General features: G+C 40.8%; 1 protein-coding gene across 1 annotated transcript in view; it reads left to right on the forward strand.

The window, feature by feature from the left end:
- Nucleotides 1-23602, forward strand: part of TNRC6B (trinucleotide repeat containing adaptor 6B) — a gene marked incomplete at its 5' end in the record, with an annotated part of 282305 nt that overhangs the window by 187235 nt on the left and 71468 nt on the right. The window contains one exon of the mRNA XM_089674295.1: nt 22998-23123. Coding sequence (XP_089530421.1) covers nt 22998-23123 — 126 coding nt within the window. The remainder of the gene's footprint in view (nt 1-22997; nt 23124-23602) is intronic.

Here is a 23602-nt window from a genome sequence, read left to right on the forward strand (position 1 = left end):
ACAACCCTCTTCAGCATCAGCTCACCATTTTTCTGAGTACGTGAGACCATTTCGCTACGTGGTGCAACATGTCTTTTAGAGGGCACTCAGAGGACAGTTGCACTGCAAAGGATGACCTCACCCACATAATTTATTGTTGCTGTGAGTTGTCCCCTACTGCTTTCAGTTGAGACACACTTGTAATCTGTATCCTGGGACCCCTATTACTATAGAGTTGTCCTCATTGGAATCTTTTCTTATTCAATTTGCTTTAGATTTACCTTCAACTATGTAGTGCAAGGGCCTGCCTGATTGCATACATATGGAAAGTGTTTAGGTTTGACCTCATATTTATATGGTTTTGGAAAATCTAAACGAATATTATACAAAAAAATTGTATAATGTATGGCCAGCCTTACAGGTGTGAAAACTTTCCAATACATATTCGGTATATAAAACATTCCTTTGAGGATTGGAAACAACCTATGGAATCATGGGTCCCACCTGACGATTTGAAAGCCCTGCCCACTGTAAACACTTCAGTCAACAAGTATACCATCAAACAGGTTAATTATGTTTTTACCTTTAGGGATTTCGTTGACAGTTGAACGCCACAATTTCTTAGATTGAGTTACCTGGAGGTAAGTGCCCCCTGTTGCTGACTCGGAGCTGTGAATCTATCATTTTGGATTAAATCTCCTAAAGGAGATTGCTTCATTTCAAGTACAAACCCCTGTGTCCTGGAGCTTTTGCAACAAATGTCTGGAACCCTCATCTTCAGCTGTGATTGTCACAAGCATCTAAGTGTGCGTCTTACACAGACATAACATCTATTCATATGTTTTTTTTTTTGCTTAACAAACATTTAACTTGCCCTTTAAGAGTAGGCATTTCTTCTGTTCTGCCTTTATCTTGCCTTTTGGTGTTCAGACTGTGCATCTGCCTTAATGCATGAGATCTCTTGATAGGGCAGAGGAACCCCATTTCAGCAATCAGTCTACTTTTGACTCAAGCTACAGATCTTAAAGCCAGAAGTAATCTGTCTCAACTGCTCAACATGACAGTACACCTTCATTTTGCAAGTGGAGGGCTGTTTGTTCATTCTGCTTGGGTTTCCAAGTGGTTTACATTTTGAATGCTCAGGCTTTCACTTGACAAAAAGAGAAGCAACTGAGAGCTCACATCTGCCCTACTGTAACTCCATTTATTGATTTATAAAAGACTAAAACCATTACACTCGCATGATTAAGAAATGTATAAGACACATCAATCAATAGTCCTCCTCAACTTGTGGGGACTGGTGTAGTGACAGCACTCTCTGGATGACAGCTAGTCCATGTCAGCAGATGAGTGACAATTAGACAAAGCATGCAGCCACTACTGTGCATGTGCCTGGCGCAGCCAGCGCCACGCTCCGTGCAGATGGAACACAACCCAAGGGGAAGGGGGAGGTGATTAGTGTTCACAACGTGATTGCTTGACGTTGCGTTTTGGTGGAGTGGCCTCCTTTATCAGGTCCTCTCAAGTTTTCTATATGGACTGCATTCAGGCTTTCACTTGTAGCTTCCACTTTAAACCATTAAATCCAGAACTTCTCTTTAACTGCCATTTCTGGTATTACTGCACCCCATTGTGGTTTTTCCCCAGGTTTGTTTGGGTTCCCTGCAACTTTGGATCTTTGGTAGTACCTTATTGTTGGAAATGCTACACCATTCAGTCTTGCAATCCTCTTTACAGGGGACCCCTTTTCCATCACAGATGGTTATGCCCCTTGCAATGCTTTAAGCGTATCCCTCTCCTGAAGAATCTTGTGATGTGCAAGAACAATAGGAATTGGTTCCTACTGCTTCTTTTCCTTGTAAGCAGCTGACACTTCAGTGCCTACCAGCTCTGGACCCTACCATTGTCACTGACCCATATCTCCACCCTAGTTAGTTTTCCTGGCTTGCCATTGTGGAATGCTTTATAGTGTTACTAAACCCACAACAGTAAAAATTAGTCTGTATATACAGTAACACATGCTTATTATACTCACTGTGATTCTGCCTTCTCTGATCCTCCCATTCTTCTACTATCCCCAATCCATCTGCTGATAGTACAGAGCTTTACTCACTTTCTTTGTTAGGGTGCAAGTGATCAGCACAGGGCCAATCAGCACTGTCCAGACGGGGTCAGGGATTATGCAGCCTCATAAGACAGAGGAGAATGAAAACAACTACTACAAGCTTTACCAATGCTCTGCTGGACACTGATAGAAGTCACAAGACTGCTATATGCAGCTGATGAGAAAAGGTATTTAGCAGTTTAGAGTTACTAAAATAATTGCTTTTCCATGTTCTGTGTACTGTGGGAGATCAGGTATAGTGAATATGCAGATATGTCAGCTGCACATCCATGATGCGAATCTCCCATTCCACCACATCCCAAAGGTGCTCTGTTGGATTGAGATCTGGTGACTGTGGAGACCATTGAAGCACAGTGAACTCATTGTCATGTTCACAAAAGCAGTTTGAGATAAGGTGAGCTTTGTGAAATGGTTCATTATACTGCTGGAATTAACCATCAGAAGATGGGTACACTGTAGTCATAAAGGGATGGACATGGTCAGCTACAATACTCAGGTAGGCTGTGGCGTTTAAACGATGTTCAATTTGTACTAAGGAGGGCCCAAAGTGTGCCAAGAAAATATCCCCCACACCATTACACCACCTTCAGCAGCCTTAACATGAAAGCATGGATCCATCCTATCTTGTATCAATGGTTGTTTACACCAAATTCTAACTATATCATCTGAATGTCGCAGCTGAAATCAAGACTCATTAGACCAGGCAACATTTTTCCAATCTTCTACTGTCCAATTTTGGTGAACCTGTGTGATTTATAGTCTCTGTTTCCTGTTCTTAGCTGACAGGAGTGGCACCTGGTGTGGTCTTCTGCTGCTGTAGCCCATCTGGTTCAAGGTTCAACGTGTTGTGCATTCAGAGATGGTATTCTGCATTCCTTGGTTGTAACAATTGGATATTTGCCTTTCTATCATCTCAAACCAGTCTGTTCATTCTCCTCTGACATCAACAAGGCATTTTCGTCCACACAACTGCCGCTTACTGGATATTTTCTCTTTTTCGGACCATTCTCTGTAAACCCTAGAGATAGTTGTGCTTGAAAATCACCGTAGATCAGCAGTTTTTGAAATACTCAGACCAGCCCATCTGTCAGCGACAACCATGCCACAATCAAAGTCACTTAAATCCATTTTCTTTCCCATTCTGATGCTCTGTTTTCATCTTCACCACGTCTAAATGCATTGAATTACTGCCATGTCATTGGCTGATTAGTAATTTGTGTTACCAAGCAATTGAACAGGTGTACCTATTAAAGTGACCGATGGAATGCTGGATTCTCTCCATTGTGGGAGTTACTATATCCCTTTCCACGATCCTGGGGGGGTGTTCTAACTTATATGGCCACTTGTCTACTTCCTGAGTCTGGTCTTTATAGAACAGACCATTTCTCAAGTTTACGTTGCATCCCTTTGCTGGTCAGCCTTAATCTGACCTCTGCTGGATCTCATCTGCTGGTTGCTAATAAGTCACATACTTCCTAGGAGAGTCTCAGTGGTCAGGACATTGTTATCCTCCTGCAGTTTTCCCTAAGCAATATAATGTAGTCTGGCAGTATTAGTGGGACCTGGTTACTGTAAAATGGCTCTGCTTATGTGTGGTCTTCTGAAGTCTTACATTCTCACTTCTTCCTTTTCTCTTTCAAGCTAATATTACTATTGGTGGTACAAGGATTTCTAACCATAGCACCGTTACGGAAGATTCTACCCTTTTACAGGACTAAGTTTTATGATTCCTGGAATCAAATTTCATAAATCGTCAGGCATTGCAGATGACACAGATCCTAAAATTTTCCAGAATCTTGACAAATCTCTTCCCTCTTGAACCTTTGCTTCAGGAATACCCAAAGCCCTGGGGCTCCCTTCGCCTTGTGTTGTCGAACAGGCGCTCCGCCTAGGTGCCCACTCATCATATCGCACTTCACCCCGACTGATTATCGTCAAATACCTAAACTACACTGATAAATCGGCCATCTTCAAGAAATATCTCCATTCACACTCTCTGCAACTAGACAGCATGAAGATCTTACTCTTTGCTGACTATTCCCAGGAGGTCTCAAAAGAATTGTAAAGCATTTCAACAGATCTGCTCTGAGCTTTTCCAGCAAAACATCAAATTCACCCTCGCTTACCCAGCAGTACGTTGCCTCCGCTCCCCTAAAGGCGATCAGCTCACCTTCTATGACCCTTCTGAAGCCAAAGCATTTCAACTATCTATGCATCCAGAGACACGGACCAGCATCCCTGCACGCGATGCTACTCCATGTCTCATGGTTTAAAGAAGCCCCTGGAAAGATCCACAAAAAGTGTCCATAGATCTAAAATACACTGACAATTGTCTCTTTCTAAGCCCTTTCTTAATTTGCCATCCTCAAGGGCAGAAGAAATGCCTTATCGATAAATATACTTTATAGGTTAACTTCTTATTTTGTACCTCAACTGACCTAATACTTTTTTCACTTGGTCCCCATATGTACACCTTCCCTGGAAGGGATCAAGACTAAATGTTTTCTTTCTTATCTTCAGAGTTGCTGCTCTCACCAGCTCTGTCGGGCAAGCTCTTGGGAGTCGGCTTACAGTGTTTCAATGTGGAAAAACATGAGGTTCTCATGGTTACGGTTTACTAGTGTTACTTTTATTAGTTCCTCTGTTATGTTAAGTTTATATTATTATTGTACAGGATTTATATAGCGCCAACAGTTTGCTCAGCGCTTTACAATATATGTTTATATGTATGCAGGTTCCCTATTATGGCTCATCCATTGGTTAGATCAGACATAAAAACATTCTTTCAGCCCATATCTACAGATCTTACAAAATCCTTTTGCTCATGCTCCTTGAAAGTCTTGTTAGCTTCGATACCTATAATACTGCGCATCCACAAACTTCCCCCATTAGAGTAACCTCTTGGAACATTAAAGGCCTTCGATCCTCCCATTAAAAGACTTAAAATTCTCTGTTATTTCAAAAGCCTAAAAACTGATATTACCCTATTACCCACCTGCACTCTCTTGATTTCTCACGTATGAAAAAAGTATGGGACCCCATCTCCTAACATATATCACTTCCCTTCATGATCAATTGGATTCCATAAAATCCCTCCCTCAGGACATTAATACAATCATGCTACAATATTATTTCTCTCTTTATGCCCACGATCCTATTGATAGTCTCGTTATTAAACCTTGATGTCAAAATGTTTTCTAAAATTCTAGCAATCAGACTTGCTGAAATTATTCCTTCCTTAATTCATCCAGCACAATCTGGCTTGTTAACAGTAAAAATAGGGGGGAGGAGCCTGAACATGGCGGCTGTGGGGAGCGTGTGGCACTAGCTCTCTGCTAGGCTCCGCTTCTCGACCTCCCCAGCGACCCTCTGGAGTAGGGTAATTAGAGTCGACTCACCGGAGTGTGGAGGGCCGTGGAGGAGAGACCGGAGAACCGGGGATGAGAGCAGGACGGAGGCTGCGATGACGTGTTGGTCCCCCCGGCGCCTCATGAGAGAAGATCTGGGCGGCTGGGAGACGAGGTGACGCGGCGGGAACACGTGACCAGCCGCAGAGGATCACTGGGAGAAAAAAAAAGCCGGCCGGCATCCCGATGTAAAAGGGAGCTGCTGGCGTACTTCTGGCTATACCCCTCAGCCGGCTGATCGATCCTGGGTCTGGGAGAACCAGGAGACCCACCCTGCTTCCCTGGGACGGACCCAAAAAAAAAATGAAGAGCTGCTGGGGGCTTATTGCGTAGTGGACCCCTGAGTGACATAAGGGAGCAAGGGGCGAAGGAGAGGAGGGGGGGATTCCCAGGGTTAAGAAGAGAAGAGACCCAGGAGACTCAGGAGAGCAAAACGCAAGAAAAAATAGCAGGCTTGTCTGGTTCACAAATTATAAATGATCGTTATAATCCTATTTTGAGAATATAGAAGAAAATAAGACATACAGAGGTTATGAAGAATAAAGGTCCTAAGGGAGCAGGGCTCAAAGGGTCTCAAACAGGCACGATAAAGAAATTTACATCACATGGAAATATTACTCCAGAAAGGTCCCAAGGCGCAAGTGCAAAAGCGGAAATGGACACTAGTTTGGGAAATAGTCCTAGATTATCATTGGGTATGAATAGCAGCTGTAGCCAACAAATAGCGGATGGCTTGGAAAAAAAAGAATCTGATGGTGAACTACAAGTACCAAATAAGAAAGAGATGATAGAAATGTTTCAAAGTTTGGAGAAAACAATAAAACACGAAATTACAGCTATTCGGAATGATTTAGGGCATCTGTTATCGAGAGTGGAAGAAACAGAGGAGAAAGTTAAAAACCAGGCCCAAACCATAGATAATCTAGGGAAAAAAATAACCCATTTGGAGAATACTCAGAAAAAATTGCTCTATAGGATGGAAGTTCAAGAAAATAAAGAAGGTGTAACCTTAGAGTACAAGGAATTTCAGAGTCTGCAAAAGGGGAAACACTGCATGATCTAGTTATTAAAATTTTAAACTCCATAAGAGACAGACCTGAAACAGACGGGATCAAACTGGATGGAGTGTTTAGAATAGGAAAGTTTAAACAGGCTACTGAGGAGAGACCGAGAGATACAGTTGTTCAGTTCCAAAAATTTGGGGTTAAAGACGAGATATGGAGGAAGATTAAAGGAAGATCATTAATTAAGTATGGAGATATAACTATTCAAATTTATGCGGACTTAACACCAGAGACCCTATGGAGAAGGAGATCCCTGAGACCCTTGTTGGAGCAAATGAGAAAACAGAATGTGCAGTATAGATGGGGTACCCCAGCGTGCCTAATTGGCTGGAAAAATGGTGTTACAGCTTATCTGAGATTCCTGGAGGAACTGAGGGATTTTTGTGACAGACTGGATTTGCAAAGAATGGAGATAGCTGGGTGGGAAGAAGAAAAAGGAGAAACAGAAGATACAAGAAATGAGGACTGGCAGCGGGTCGGGAGGGAGGGGGGGCCTGGGGGTGGGGAGAGAAAGGAGGGAGAATTAAGCAATTTTTTTTTCTCTCTCTCTCTTCCTCTCTCACCCCTCTGGCCCCACCTCTGTCGATGTGGTAGCCCCCCTGGAGTTCCGGTTGATGCGGGTAGTGAAGATTTTTTCTGAGTCAAGTTGATAGAGAGAGGGGTTCTGGGGAGGTCGGAGGAGAGGTGAGCCGTCCATGGGCGGAGCTTATCCCCAAAGTTTCAAATCAATGGTGGGAATAGACCCACAAATGATTAGTAGGCAGTTTTCAAGCCTAAAAACGGGTAGGGGAAAAAAAAAGAGGGAGGTGGGAGGGGGGGGGGGGTGATGGGGGTCGGGTTGGAGGGAGGGGGGGAGGGGCTGCTGGGCTAATACTCTGCATGATAGAAGGAACCAAGAGGAGGAGGCGAATTGGAGGAGAGATAGAGAGAACTAAGAAGGATGGAAGAAATACAGTTTATAACGTATAATGTGAATGGGTTGAATTGTCCTGGGAAAAGATTTAGGTTGTTTAAAGAGCTACAGCATAGAGCAACGTCAGTGGTATTTTTACAGGAGACACATTTCGAGATGGTCAAATGTGAAATTAAAATCTAAATATTATCCAATATGGTATTATGCCGACTCACCAATTAAAAGAGCAAAAGGGGTTGCAATAGGATTGGCAAAGAATATGAGATTTGAGCTGGAGGATAGAAAGACCGACCCGGAGGGGAGATTCTTGTTCTTGAAAGGTAAATTACAGGGAATCGAGTGTACATTAGCCAATATATATTGCCCCAATAAGAAGCCGGAGATGTTTTTGAAGGGTCTGCTGAAAAAATTGATAGACTTTAAAAAAGGCCGTTTGATAGTAGCAGCAGATCTAAATTTCTGTATGGACCTACAAAAGGATGCAACCTCTTCTGTGCAGAGAGAGGGGGGTAGGTCCCTGAGAGCTTTGAAAAAAGTGATCCACGAGTACCAACTGGTGGACACCTGGAGAATAATGCATATGAAAGACAGAGACTATACCTTCTTCTCAAATGCACATGAGATATACTCGAGACTGGATTATATTCTAATAGACCATCAACTCATTGAACTCTTGGTTAAAATAGAAATAGAGACAAGAACGTTCTCGGACCACGCTCCTGTCGTAATGAAAATGGGATGGGGAAGACGGTGGATGGGAGGTTTAGGATGGAGGTAAAATGAGGCTCTTCTCCTGGATGAGGATACAGCTCAGAAGATTGGGGAAGAGATTAAGGTATATTTTAAGGAGAACGAGACAGGAAGTATCGATAGCTACAGTGTGGGAGAGCCACAAGGTATATATACAGTGGGGATCGAAAGTTTGGGCACCCCAGCTAAAAATTTGTATTAATGTGCATAAAGAAACCAAGGAAAGATGGAAAAATCTCCAAAAGGCATCAAATTACAGATTAGACATTCTTATAATATGTCAACAAAATTTAGATTTTATTTCCATCATTTACACTTTCAAAATAACAGAAAACAAAAAAATGGCGTCTGCAAAAGTTTGGGCACCCTGCAGAGTTAATATCTTGTACTGCCCCCTTTGGCAAGTATCACAGCTTGTAAACGCTTTTTGTAGCCATCCAAGAGTCTTTCAATTCTTGTTTGAGGTATCTTTGCCCATTCTTCCTTACAAAAGTCTTCCAGTTCTTTGAGATTTCTGGGCTGTCTGTCACGCACTATTCTTTTAAGGTCTATCCATAGATTTTCAATTATGTTGAGGTCAGGAGATTGTGAAGGCCATGGCAAAACCTTCAGTTTACTCCTCTTGATGTAATCCCCCGTGGATTTCGAGGTGTGTTTAGGATCATTATCCATTTGTAGAAGCCATCCTCTCTTTAACTTCAGCTTTTTCACAGATGGCATCAAGTTACCATCCAAAATTTGCTGAAATTTGATTGAATCCATTTTTCCTTCTACTCGTGAGATGTTCCCTGTGCCACTGGCTGCAACACAACCCCAAAGCATGATTGATCCAACCCCATGCTTAACAGTTGGACAGAGGTTCTTTTCATTAAATTCTGTGCCCCTTCTTCTCCAAACATACCTTTGCTCATTCCGGCCAAAAAATTCAATTTTAACCTCATCGGTCCACAGAACTTGTTTCCAAAATGCATCAGGCTTGTCTATATGTTCATTTGCAAAGTTCAAACGATGATTTTTGTGGTGAGGACGTAGAAGAGGTTTTCTTCTGATGACTCTTCCACGAAGACCATATTTGTACAAGTATCTCTTTATAGTGGAATAGTGTACCACAACTCCAGTGTCTGCCAGATCTTTCTGGAGGGATCGTGCAGTCAAACGTGGGTTTTGAATTGTTTTTCTCACAATCCTGCGAGCTGTTCTGTCTGATAATTTTTTTGGTCTTCCAGATCTTGCTTTAACTTCCACTGTTCCTGATGACTGCCATTTCTTAATTACATTCCGAACAGAGGATATTGACATCTGAAAACGCTTTGCTATCTTCTTATAGCCTTCTCCAGCTTTGTGAGCGTCAACTATTTTCAGTTTCAGTTTTCTAGACAACTGCTTAGAAGAACCCATGGTGCTGATTGTTGGGGCAAGGTCAGATGAGTCTGGGCATTTAAAACCTTTGAGATTGACATCACCTGGTCTTCCCAGATGATGATTGAGAACAATCCATGACACTGGCAGGTCTGAGCTTGGTAAAGGGGGCAGTGCATGCTATAAATTCTGCAGGGTGCCCAAACTTTTGCAGACGCCATTTTTTTGTTTTCTGTTATTTTGAAAGTGTAAATGATGGAAATAAAATCTAACTTTTGTTGACATAATATAAGAATGTCTAATCTGTAATTTGATGCCTTTTGGAGATTTTTCCATCTTTCCTTGGCTTCTTTATGCACATTAATACAAATTTTTAGCTGGGGTGCCCAAATTTTCGATCCCCACTGTAAGAGGAATTTTGATTGCGATCGGAGCAAGGAAGAAAAAAGAAAAAAGAGAGAGGGTTAGTGGGCTTCTAAAAGAAATATTAGACTTGGAGCAGATAAGAAGAAAATAACAAAAGAAACAAGACAGAAGTTAATGGATAAAAAAGATGAACTAGAGACGTTGATGGAAGAGGAGAGGAGAAGAGCATATAACAAAGTCTTAAGTGAGAGATATAGATGGGTAGACAGACCAGGAAAATATTTAATGAGAGCCCTGAACAAAAAGAAAAATAGGAATTATATAGAAAAGATAAAAAGTCCTAAGGGAGCTGGTCCACTCAACTAAAGAGATTATTAAAGTGTTCACGGAGTATTATAGAAAGTTGTATAATATTAGTCCCCAAGGTTCTTTAAAAGAAATTGAAGAGGGTAACAACAAAAAAAGGAAGATATATTTAAAAAATGCGGGGCTACCAAAGTTAAGCGAAGCACAATTGAACTCCTTGGAAGTTGAAATTACCCAGGAAGAAATAAAAGCAGCATTAAGAAGTACAGGGGTTGGGAAAAGCCCAGGACCAGATGGTTATACAGTAAAGTACTATAAAAAATATAGTGAATTATTGTTACCTAAGTTGAAGAAGTATATGAACGCTCTGGGAGGTGAGATGGAGGTGAGGAGAGAATCTCTACAGACCCATGTAGTACTTATTCATAAGGAGGGAAAAGATGCTTCTCAGTGCTCCAGCTATAGACCAATTTCATTATTGAACACTGATACCAAGTTGTACGCAAAGGTTCTAGCAAATAGGTTGAAAGATCTAATTGCTGAATGGATTCATGGAGATCAGGTGGGCTTTGTCCCAGGGAGAGAGGGTAGAGATAACGGGTTGAGAACTCTGATGCTTATTTAGAAAAGCAGAAAAGGGAAAGCCTCGGTGGTGCTCTTGTCAATTGATGCCGAGAAGGCATTTGACAGAGTGGACTGGGGCTTTATGATGGACAGCCTAGAAGCTCTGGAGATTGGAGAGAGAATGCGAAAGTGGATAGGAAAATTATATAGGGAGCCCACTGCAATCATCACGGTAAATGGGGAGAGGTCGGAACTCATTAGGATGTCAAATGGAACAAGACAGGGCTGCCCATTGTCCCCTTTGTTGTATGTTTTGTCATTGGAACCTCTGTTGTCAATAATAAGGAATAGTGGAACGGTAAAGGGAATTCAGACAGAAACTACAGAACATAAAGTAGCGGCCTTTGCGGACGACTTATTGTTTTATGTGGGGAACCCCCGAATAACACTCCCAAATATAATGAAGATCTTGAAGGAGTATGGTGAATTATCGAACTTAAAAATTAACCCAACAAAAACAGAGATTCTGAACATTAATATACCAAAGAGCGAAAAAGAAAAGCTACAAAAAGAATTCCCCTTTATATGGAGAGAAAAATATATAAAATACCTAGGAATAAAACTCACTGCCTCATATAAGCATTTGTATAGATTAAACTATATTTCTTTGATAAATGAGATTAGGGAAGAATTAAAAACACTAGAAGGAGGAAATCCATCATTGATAGGGCGTATAAACCTAGTTAAAATAGTAATTTTACCTAAAATACTGTATAGATTTCAAATGATCCCAACCAAACTCCCAGAGGCTTTCTTTAAGATAATAAAAAAAATGTTAGGATATATATGGAGGAATAAAAAACCAAGAATATCATATGAAACATTAAGTAGGAACAAAGAGAAGGGGGGAATGGGACTGCCAGATGTCAAGAGATACTATAAAGCAGTAGTTTTAGCAAGAATGTATGACTGGACATTTAATCATAAGGGGAAAAGTTGGGTAAAAATTGAAAATGAACATAGTGGAACTAGTTTAAGTAAGATGATATGGGTTCCGGCACAGTATAGAGGAATTAAAGATAGCACAAGTATCTACACTTTAAATGTTTTAAGGGTATGGGATAATTTACACAAAAACATGAAATGGGAATTTAATTCTGTATTAATGCCACTTGCAAACACTGAATATTTCCCTCCAGGAAAGGAAGAGATAACAGGGAGATGGCTTAAAAAGGAAGATATCCAATTGAGAGATGTTCTGGTAGAGGGGGAACTGAGACCACTTAAAGAATTAGAAGAGAAGAAGGGAGAGATTTTTATTAGAATAGATGAGTGGAAATATCAATTAAAATGTTTAATTGGAAATCTCCCGAAAACCATGAGATTCAAAAAGGAGTGGAATATGTTTGAAAGGCTGTTAGAAACACGAAGGGATGGGAAGCACGGTATTGCCAAAATATATAGAATACTCACAGAATTCGACACGAACACAAAGTTAATTTTTATAACAAAATGGGAAAGAGATATGGAAGTGGTATTAGATGAGGATAAACAGAAAAAGATATTTAGACTGATACACGAGAATGTTAGTATGAGAGCGGTGGAGATTAATTATAAGTGTTTGACAAGATGGCACATTACACCGAGTATTGAGCACAAGATGAGTGGGGAGAACTCAAAAATGTGTTGGAGAGGGTGCGGAGAGATGGGCACAGTTTTTCACATATGGTGGGAATGTCCAAAAATTCAAGCTTTTTGGAAAACAATAGTTAAACTGATTGAAATAATAACTGGAAATGACATAGGGTTAGACCCAACGATTTGCCTCCTACATAATGTTGAGACATCAGTAATCAAATACAAAGAATCAGGCGTATGGTACTACTTAAACGCTGCAAAAGGGTTGATACCCAACTTTTGGCAGAAAACAGAGGTGCCGAAGGAGGAAGACTGGGTCAATAGAGTAAACCAGATTGGTAGAATGGAAAAACTTTACCATATGCAGGAAGACAGGATGGGGGTATATTATATTAGTTGGGAAAAATGGGAAAAATCTGGATTGAAAGAGAAATATAGAAAGCTATAAACTAGGATGATACCTAAAGTCATCAGGCCTCAAGAGAATAGAGTGGGAGAGAGCATGCAGAGGGGAGGGAGGGGGGTGGGGTTTGGGAAAGGGTGGGGAGGGTTGGGAAAGAAAATAGTTTTTAGAAGGGGAAATGTAGAAATGTTATGGATATTTATATGTGTTTTGTCTCCTTTGATGGATATTTGTAATACCATGAAAAATCAATAAATAATTAAAAATAAAAAATCTGGCTTGTTAAAGGAAGAACTGCCTCCCTAAACATCAGAAAGGTCATGATGGTCTTAAAACATGCCAAACCAACCCAACTGGGGACTTTGCCATCATCACTCTAGACGCGGCGAAAGCCTTTAAATGGCTTTCTTCAGTGCTATCTATTATGGGATTCTCGGGTCCTTTTCTCCACCCTATAAAAACTATGTATGCTTCTCCGATGGCCAGACTGGTGGTGGCGGGACTCCTAACCAATAACGTCCATTTATTCAAGGGGACTAGGCAAGGTTGCCCTCTATCCCTCCCCATTATTTAAATTTGCTTTGGAACCATTGTCCAGATATCTGGCAGACACTACCTCTTTACATGGTATTCATATTGGTAGATCGGAATTAAGCACAGCACTCTTTGCAGATGATTTCCTGATCTTCTCCTCAACCCCCTCTCGGACATGATCACCATTACACATATCTTTGATGAATTCCGACTTTTTTCAGGTCTCCGCATAAATTATATTAAGAGCAAAATTCTACCACTCGGTACCTCCATAATAACAATAACGGGGTTTACATCTTCCTTTCCCATTGCCAAAACTTACATTATCTATCTAGGTACCAAAATAATAAATTAAAAACACTTAGTGTAGCACTTAAGATGGTAATTAACAATAAATAAATTGTAAAAAAAAAATATTGTCCAAATCCCCACAAGAGAAGGATAATGGTGAAATATAGTACATTAAATAGTCTATACAAAATTCATCTGATCCAGTAGTGGTGGTGCCAAGTGAAACCAAAAGCCAGAAGAGAGAGAATCCATCACCTTTCACCCAATCATTTAGCCTCTTATTGGAGAGTTTGACCACCCGAAGGATTGGTTAAACAAAGCAGATATCAAACCCAGCAGATAAGTCTAGGACTTCCAGATGGATCTCCCAAGAAATCAGGATGAATTAGGGACTTCTTATTAAACAATGAGGTCTAGGATGGTAAATACTTCTCCACACTTATTTACAAATTGGTATTTAGGTGCTGCGTGGTCTGCAATCCCATGAAGCGGAGACAGATTTTCTCTGGTACAAGACAAAAGGATTTCAGGGATGTGGTGCCTCTCCTCCTTGAATCAAATGATTGGATGAAAGGTGATGGATTCTCTCTCTTCTTCTGGCTTTTGGTTTCACTTGGCACCACCACTACTGGATCAGATAAATTTTGTATAGACTTTATTTAATGTACTATATTGTTTCACCATTATCCTTCTCTTGTTGGGGATTTGACAATGTTTTCTACAATTGTTTTTATTGTTAATTACTGTCTTAAGCGCTACACTAAGTGTTTTTAATTTGTTTATTTTTGCCTATTTACTGTCAGCTGCTAATTTTACTTGCAAATTCCCAAGCGCAGGTTTTCTATTTCTCAAAATGAAAAAACTTCCATATTCCTTATACACTTTAAACTATCCTCCTTTTAATTCAGAAGTTGGTTCATGAGCTAGAAAACTGGATGGATCTACTTCCATCTCTTCTCGGGAGATGCCATTTGTATAGACTGGTCAGTTTCACCCGATGTTATTATACCCACTCCAAACCATTCCCATCCTATTGATGCACAAAGACATTAAAATTTTAAATAAGGCTGTTTCTGCATTTTTGTGGCATAATAAAAGGCCACGCATAGCAGAAGCAAAGGTGGTGCATATCTCTCCAATATTAGAGTTTACAACCTAGCTTGCTTGCTATGCGTTGGTTTGGACTGGATCTTGGAGACATCTCACTACTCAAACTGGTCTCTTGAATCAGAGATGGTCCACCCCCATGCTTTAGTAGCCCCACTACACTGCAAATGGAAATCCCTACAACCTTCGCTACAACATAACCTCCTCCTGAGTGACCATGCCTGGAGGGAATTCCCTGGAGGGAAATCCATAAAAAATGGGTTTATCTCCAGATATCTTCCCATTCAAGGTAACCCAATGTTCACTCAGGGAATGGACCACAAACCCTTTGAATTATGGAATCGACAAGGTCTGTCATTGCTCTCATCTCTATTTAACCTCGATTTGGGGCTCCCTATAACTTCCAGCATATTGCTACAACTTTCTCTATACCGTTATTATTATTATACAGTATTTATATAGCGCCAATAGTTCGCTCAGCGCTGTACATTACAATGGGAGACCGTTAAACCATTTTTCTCACTACAGACAGTGCCTCAGTTTCACCACCTCATGTCAAGACCGAGGAAAAAATTTCAGTTGTCCCTTAATGATCGCCTACTAAACCAAGCCTCTTAGTCTATTTCCGACATCTACAAACCAACTGCAAATTTATACCATTCTTCAGCTGCAAATTGGGGCAACTCCTTCCCCTCTAACCGAAACACCAATAAACTTCAAAATGGGTACAAAAGGATATTGCATCTTGCCCCTAATGAAATTTGGAGAGAGATGCCTACATTTTTTTTTTTTTTAATGTATGCACAGGTTGTGTTCATCCCACTTTCTTCTGTAAAAGGCTTACTACCTACTACTATCTATTTTTTCCTACCTTATATGCTGAGCAGGCTCTTGCATCCATACAGGTCTCCTTAAGAGATTACTTATCTATCAGAGAACATTTTTCTTATTGTGGAACTACTTCTCCCTGAAGTGAGGGGTTTAGAAGTTTGTACATTAGCTTCTGGCTGTAGACTGGTCGGTCTTTTTTTCTTGACATACTGTACCTTGTCTAGCCAAGCTTCCTTTCCCTGAAGTCAAGCATTAGATATGTTAATCTTAGGACTTTACTCTAGTAAACATTGCTTCTTGTCAGTCCAAGTTTTCTTTTCCTCTTTGGGTAGTTACTTCCACCTGTTTTCATTATGGTGGATGGTTGGTTATCTTCCACATTCAAGCTCATCATTCTACAGGTAGGGGTTTCTCCTTTTCTGGATTACCTGTCCTGTTCTGGAGCATTGGATTGATCCTTTGCGCCCTCCCAATGGGTTGTAACAATTTCCTTATTTGATTGACCCTACTTGGTCTATCCTTCATTCAAGTGGTGTTCCGTTCAGTATTCTGTGATTTCTCAGTTACTGTTGTCCACTTTTATTGTACCGCTTTTCAACATCCTAGATTTATAAGATTTGTTATCTATCTGTGTAATTAGACAATTATTAAAAAAAGATTTGCTTTTCATTCATTGGAGGATTCAGTTCTCCTTTATATAATCACTAACTGGATATGTTGCCAGGAGTTGGACATTAGGTGCACTAAAAGTCAAAAGATAGCCCATGCTGGTGGCCAAACACCCTTACACAGTCATGGACATTTGGTTATTAGTTCAGTAACTAGGAGTTAGGATTTCCAGGAAGAAAATTCTATGGCTTTAGAGTTTTTTCTTCAAGCAAGTTTCTGGCTGAGTGACAGGCCATGTAGTCTAGATCCTGCTAGTACCCCCTCATTTGCAGCCATTGAGACCATATATTTCTGTACTTTGTGCAGGTTCAGCTGCAGCTGGGGGCAGTTTCCTAAGAGGCACCCAGTGAGGTTTTAACCCCACTGGGTGCCTGTTAGGCAGCCAAACTGCTGGTTTGTCACAGTTTTTCCCTTACAGTCCTACAGCACCTTGGCTCTGGCTGGTGGTGGTCTGTAGTAGCATGTCAGATGGCTGTACGAAAGGAGCAGTGAGTACGTTCAATACTTCCCCACCCCATATGTCCCATTCCCTCCCTTGCTTCTTCTATGTGTTGTCTGTGGTGGTTAATGTCTGGGTGTATGGAAGTTTCAGTGTTCCTCTAAGTGTCGAGTTGCTTACTGGGGCTGAGGTCCAGGTCACTGTGCTTTCATGCTATTCCTCTGGTAAAACACAGAAAATGTAAGACAGGTAGCAAGGCTATTGGCCCAATCTATATGCTTTTGGGGAGCCTACCACTTTGACATGCAGCTTGAAGAGTTGAAGCTGAGTGGCAGCATTTGCTCTGGTGGTGATCCTAGTACCTACTGCAGAAAGATCTTGGATTTTACTCAAACCTCCTTACGGTGCCCTGTAAGGGTGGAATTCATCAAGTTCTGGATCCTAAAACTTTAAAAGATCTATTAGTTCTCTATCTCTTGTGATACACTGGAAACGGGTTAATAAAATCTTATCACAGTGGTATAGAGTTTCCAAGATATTGCATAAGTTTTTCCCTCAGTGGTCCACATTGTGTTGGAGATGTCAAAAGGAAGTAGGCACTATGCTTCATATCTTCTGGTCTTGTCCAGGAATTGCAGGCTTTTGGAAACAGGTTACGCAGGTCATTCTCAAGCTGACACGTCCAGATGTCGGGTGACCTGTCAGCGTTTTGTCTTCAGTAGACCCCAATGTCAGTGAAATGCTGCAAACGATCCCTCTTTAATACATTTGCTGAATGCAGCCAAATCTTGTATCTCAATTTATTGTAAACAAACAAAACCTCCACTACTCAATCGTTGTTGTCCATGAAATACAAACCATGGAGGAAATGCTGGCAGCAGCTAATTCTGCAAAGGAACAAGATTACAAAGCTTGGTTCTATTACACCATCTTCACTTAATCCGCAGAGTATCGATCCCTAATATATAAAACATAATGGGCTGATTGAAATTGGGCCTTTTTACTGACTCGGTTCAGCAGTTTGCTAAGGGGGCACCTGTGTTCTTTGTGTTCATTAACATGCCAGGGTCAGCCCTGCGCCAGCTCTCTCCTCATTGGTTCACTGGCTATTATTGACAGTAGCTGGAGCCAATGGCTACTGCCGCTGTTTCAGCCAGTGAAGAGGGAGAACTGAGGTGCTAGTGCAAATCACTGGATTTGGATGGGGCTCAGGTAAGTTTTAGGTGGAGGTGGGGGAACTGCTGAACATAGAAGCTTTTTTACCTTCATGCATATAAACTACTTTAAAACTACTTTAATTGTACCTTTTTTGAAAATGCTAAAAAAAATACAGTTCAAGATGAAGTCAATCCGGTCTGTTATGGACTTCCTGGCATCTATAGACATAAAGAATGTGTATCTTTATGTACCCATTACCAGGGACACCAACAGTTTTTGCATTTTACAGTAGGTGAGAAGCGCTATTAATTTGAAGATAAATCTTTCAGCCCAGCTATGATTACTTGTGTCTAACAAAACATTAATGCCAGTGTTAGCTGCCTTGAGGTTGAGAGGGATACCTGGACAACCACCTATTGCAGGCAGTCTCATGTTTGAAATTGGAGTCGACTTATCCATCAGCATTCAGTTTCTGGAGGAATTTTGGTGAATTTTAAACCTACAGAAATCCTCAGGGATTCCATCACTTAGCCTGGAGTACTTGGGGTTGATCCTGGATAGAAGCCAGGCCAAGGTGTTCCCTGTGCTGAAAACGCTACGGAAATGACAGGTTCAGGTACGTTCACTGTGCGTGCTTCACCAGTGCATGCCAGTTTTGGGTCTGATGGCATCATTCAAGGTAATTTACTATGTGCAGCGTCACACCAGGATATGCAGAACGAGATCTTTTCACAGTAGAACAAACAACATCTGTCAGAGGGGAGGTATATCACCTGATGAAGTCCTCACTTTTTTGTTTTGTTTTTTTAACATGCCTCTGCTCTTCCTTGCTATTAGCTGGGAAATTGTTTTTACCTTTGCCTTTAAATTACGAATAGACAATTATGCCGCATGGCTAAGTGGGAGTACTGGGTCTCCAGTCCACTACGGGTTCTTAGAGCCCAAAGGGGACCTTGCTTCACATTAGTCTGCTGGAACTTCAACAGATCAGGTGGACACTGCTTCACTGGATGCACCTCTTGGTGGCACATGTGGTTCGAGTGCAATCTGACATCTCCAAAGCTGTGAAGGGGGAGAATCAAGAGCACAAGGGCAGTGTCCCCACATGAATTAGGCAGTAAGTCGTTTGTCAGCTCTATCCACATTGGAAGATAACTGGCATAAGAGTGGGTCCTCCATGCATTGGTCTTCCAACAGATCTGGCAATGATGGTGGACACCAGATGTAGACCTACTGGCATCATGTCTCATTTGGAAACTGGACAGATTCATAGCACTATGCTTATACCCTGGTTGAAGCTTTTGTCAAAACTACTAGCTTTGATAGAAGCCAAGCGAATTTCAGCGATCCTGGTGATTCCAGATTGGCCCCCATAGGTCATGGTATGTGGATATCATTCATCTGGTAGTGGACTTTGCGAGAAGACCTGCTTTACAGTCACTGGTTTTAATGAAACAAAAACAGAAAAGGTAGCGCTATTGTCAAATTAAATATACAATTGTGATAAAAATTATATGTGAACAAAAAATGTCCGATAATTTTTCTTCTATTAATTGTGAAAAACGTCCATCACCAAAACAATTGTGCAACTCCACCACCAACAGAAATGAATAAACTCACCAGAGCAAGTTGCCAGTTAAATTATAAACCAGCAAATTGCACTTCTTTGCTCTGGGAGCAATACTCTGCAGGCAGACTCGGCAATGACCAGAGTTTCCAATCAATTCACTCTTAGTTAATGTGTAATACTCTGCAGGCCAGGGAAACCCAGATCTCCAGACACTTATTATATGTATCCTCTTTGGGAGCAATACTCTGCAGATCTATGAACTCAGCAGTGAAATCCTCCAAACAGCATTCCAAAAAGAAGAAAGAGAGAACAAAGTAGACGATTGTGTGATACCGTTTAACATATTTATTCATAAAAACTCATCAAAATCCACTTACATGGAACAGTGTCTAGTCGACACTAGCAACAGACACATTTCATTAAAATCATTGCAGGAAGCCGGGCACGCCAGCAGCTTACGGAACGTAGTGACGTCAGTCTGAAGCTCTACCCTACGCGTTTCGTCACTTGACATCTTCACGGAAGGATGAACATCACTACATGCACAGCACAGCAATTTATACCCGCTAGTCGGCGTGGAAACAAATTACCGGCATCTATACTTAGCAATTCATTATGTTCACAAAATATGCGTGCACAATATTCATCTAATAACAATATTTATAACTAAAAAAACTTGAAAGCATACTCGCAATTGGGAAATAGTATTATCCACCCCAAACAAGGAGTGTATTGTACCATATGTAATTATCAAGCTTTTAAAGGGCCAGTGTATTAAAGTGAAACTCCAACTCTACACCTTAATAGATGGGCTAATATTAAAAAAGTGGAATTCTACCATACAGTTAACTACTATTAACAAAACACTATGTCAGAGTGAACCTCCAACTAATCATAATCCTGAGTTTAAATCATGAAAAATGTATACAAAGATTGATATATTGAGGGGAAAATTTTCCTATTTGGTCAAAAAAGGAGACAATTAACCAAGGTGAGAAATCACCTTCCTTGTATAAAATGCTAAAATAGTTTTTCAACAGAACCCTGATCACATATAAAGTGGAACTCCCCTCCACCATATCTACCACAATCACCAATCTTTTAAATCATGAATCTAGATCATATTTTCATAATGAAGTAGAAATAACTCCACTTCCCCATGAACACCCATTTTTTATATCCAATCAAAAATTGGGCCTCATTTTTAAATCTTGGACACATTATCAAATAATACCAAATAATTTTAACATATCAATTTACAAAGTTTTTTTTAGAAGTCTGTGAGGAAACTGGTTTTAATGGCTTCACTGTTGAAAGACAAGAACTGAGAAACGGAAGGTTGTCGGATACTTTCTACCTTACCACAGACTTGCAAGGCCATGTCTGTTAAGATCTACCATTGTTTGTGGAAGTCGTATTTTGGATGGTGTGAATCCCTAAGTATATGCCCTTCTTTTTGTGCAGCAGCAGCAAGCCTTAAGCACAGTCAGGTGTCATCGTTTGAGATCTTGTTCCAGTGTCAACTGCTGCTTATCTGTGCATTCATTCTGGGATTTGGCACAAAGCCCCTCCTGTAAAACCACCATTGTCGCCATGGGATCTGAATCTAGTATTGTCTTTTTTGCCAAATTCATTCTTTGTGAACATCAGAGAGATCCTACTTCTGACATTGTCCCAGGAAGTGGCTTACTAGTGGCCATCACGTCAGCGTGCAGGGTGTCAGAACTGAGTCTTGTCCTGTAAGCCTCCATATTTGGTGCTGCATAATAATAAAGTCTTCATGCATCCAATACTCTTTTTGCTAAAAGTATGTCAAGGCCAGGTTTCGTAGAGCAGACTTTCTCTTCATGGTTGTAGAGGGCCCAAGTACAAGCCTTACATCATTGACTGTTACGCTCTCATATTGGATCTGGCAAACCATTATATAAGCATATGTTTCAAGCAGTGAAAATCCCATTTTTTAGCATCACATTTTACCAGGGTGGTAAGTGTATCCTGGGCTTTCTGCCATCCGGTCTCAATTTCACAGGTTTGTAAGGCAGCCAATTGGTCATTCATTCACACTTTATCCAAATTTTAAAGAAATTATTGGTTGGCATAAGTTGATACCAGTTTTGAGTGTAAAGTTTTGCAGTTAGCTTGACTGGCCTTTTATCATTTTTCTTGTAGGATGGTCTGACGTTTGCTCCATTTATTTGCATTAATTTAGGGCATCCCTATGGGTGAATAAAGCAGATCTGTGTCTTTCAATGAATGTATGAGAAAATAGATTTTTGATTTTTTTTTACATAATCTACACTCATACACACACTACTGCTTTCAATAAACACCAGCTGTTTACGTCACTAGAGGTGTAGGAGCTGGAACTAGGTGCATTAAAAAACAAGACAGCGGGGGCAGGTTCTACTGATGGCCATAACAGAAGGGTGCATGCTGTGTCCTCCAATTAATGCAGAGAAAATCCTATTTTTTTTTTAATATGTTTAAATGAAAAATGTATGTAGTGGTTCGTTTTTATTGTCACACTTAACATTTTTAGTCTGAGTATACTTGCAAGAGGCAAGGCTAGTGGGTTATTAGGGTTTAGTGTGTCACTAAAGTGGAGGAGTTTGAAGATCATTGGTTCGTCATTAAAGGAGAAGTACCGCCAAAGCTTCTTTGGCGGTACTTCTCCTGTGAATCACAGAAGTGCATTTCATTCTGCAGTCCTGTTACCCGGTTTCTGCTGACAGCGGGCTAAAGTCTGCTGTCAGCTGACGTCATTCAGCTGGTCCAGGCTGAGTAAGTCTGGATCCACCCAGATCCCTGGACTGACAACTGGCTCAGCCTCTCAGCGATCTGCTGAGAGCCTGAGCCAGCCCCTCAGCGATCTGCTGAGAGCCAGAGCCAGCCCTTCCACAGCCCAGTGGTCCAGTGAGGGGGGACAGAGCAGAGACGCTCTGCTCAGAGCGGAGGGAGAGAACTGCGCATTTAGCGATGTCTGATTGCTCAGTTCTCACCCTTAGAACTGGCAAGGGACAGATGCCACCTAGGTAACATTTAAAAAAAATAAATAATCCTAAACTTCTCCATTAAACCATTAACCACATTTTATATTCGTTTTGTTTTAGTGTATACAATGGCAGCTTATGCTCATGCACATGGAGGTTTGCAGGCACAAATCTCTTATAGCAAAAAATCTTGGTATTTTACTGTGCTTGGAAAGCTAAAGATGGTGCTTACAACCAGCCATAGAAGTGAATGGCTGTAAATGCTTGTTTTCACTTTCTTGCATCGGTGTTTACCCACACATATGACTTCTCCCCCAAACACAAAACTTCTGCAAGAAAGCATCAACGTTTACTCGTACATACAATCATCCACTTCTTTGGCCAGCTGTACACTCCAACTGCAGTTACCTGGACATGAAAAATGCCAGAATTTTTATACTAGAGGAGATTGTGCTTGCAAACATTCATGTGTATGAGCCTCTAAAATCCTAAATATTTTTTATATCATGCTTTTTTTAAATATAACATTTTCAGGATTTAGCTCTGGTGGAATGGATTATGGAAAGGAAGCTGGAGCAGAATCTCGTTTCAAGCAGTGGACTTCAATGATGGATGGGTTGCCTTCCTCTGTCTCACAGGATGTCAGTCTGCATAAGAATGGTAAAGTGCTACTTTTCTGCAGTTTTGTCTGTCAAATTGATTGTATAGCTAGGAATGTTCTAAAAGTACTTGCATTTTAAGTAAAGCCAAAGTGTTTTTGCAGTTTTGCATATTTTGTATAGAGTTAGACCCTCTGTCATGTTTTTAATCCCTCAGTGTTGCAAAAATAAATGCCAACCCTTACTGCACCACAAAGTTCCACCTCAAATACTTCAACAATTAGACAACTTAAAAGAAAACACAGAATCCACTCTCAATGGATTTCCACCAAGTTCTTATAGCAAATACAAAAACATTTGCAAGTCTGCTCAGGGATATTGCCTCAATAATGAAATAGTAGTGAAAAGACAATAATGACAAACATAAACATGATAATCCTTTATTATTATTATAGAGGATTTATATAGCACCGACAGATTGCTCAGCGCTTTACATTAAGGTGGGAGACAATACACAAGACAGTACAGTAACAATACGAT

This window comes from Staurois parvus, unplaced genomic scaffold, assembly GCF_062004578.1.
Source record: "Staurois parvus isolate SC_StPar_1 unplaced genomic scaffold, SC_StPar_1.0 ptg000149l, whole genome shotgun sequence".
Classification (NCBI taxonomy): domain Eukaryota; kingdom Metazoa; phylum Chordata; class Amphibia; order Anura; family Ranidae; genus Staurois; species Staurois parvus.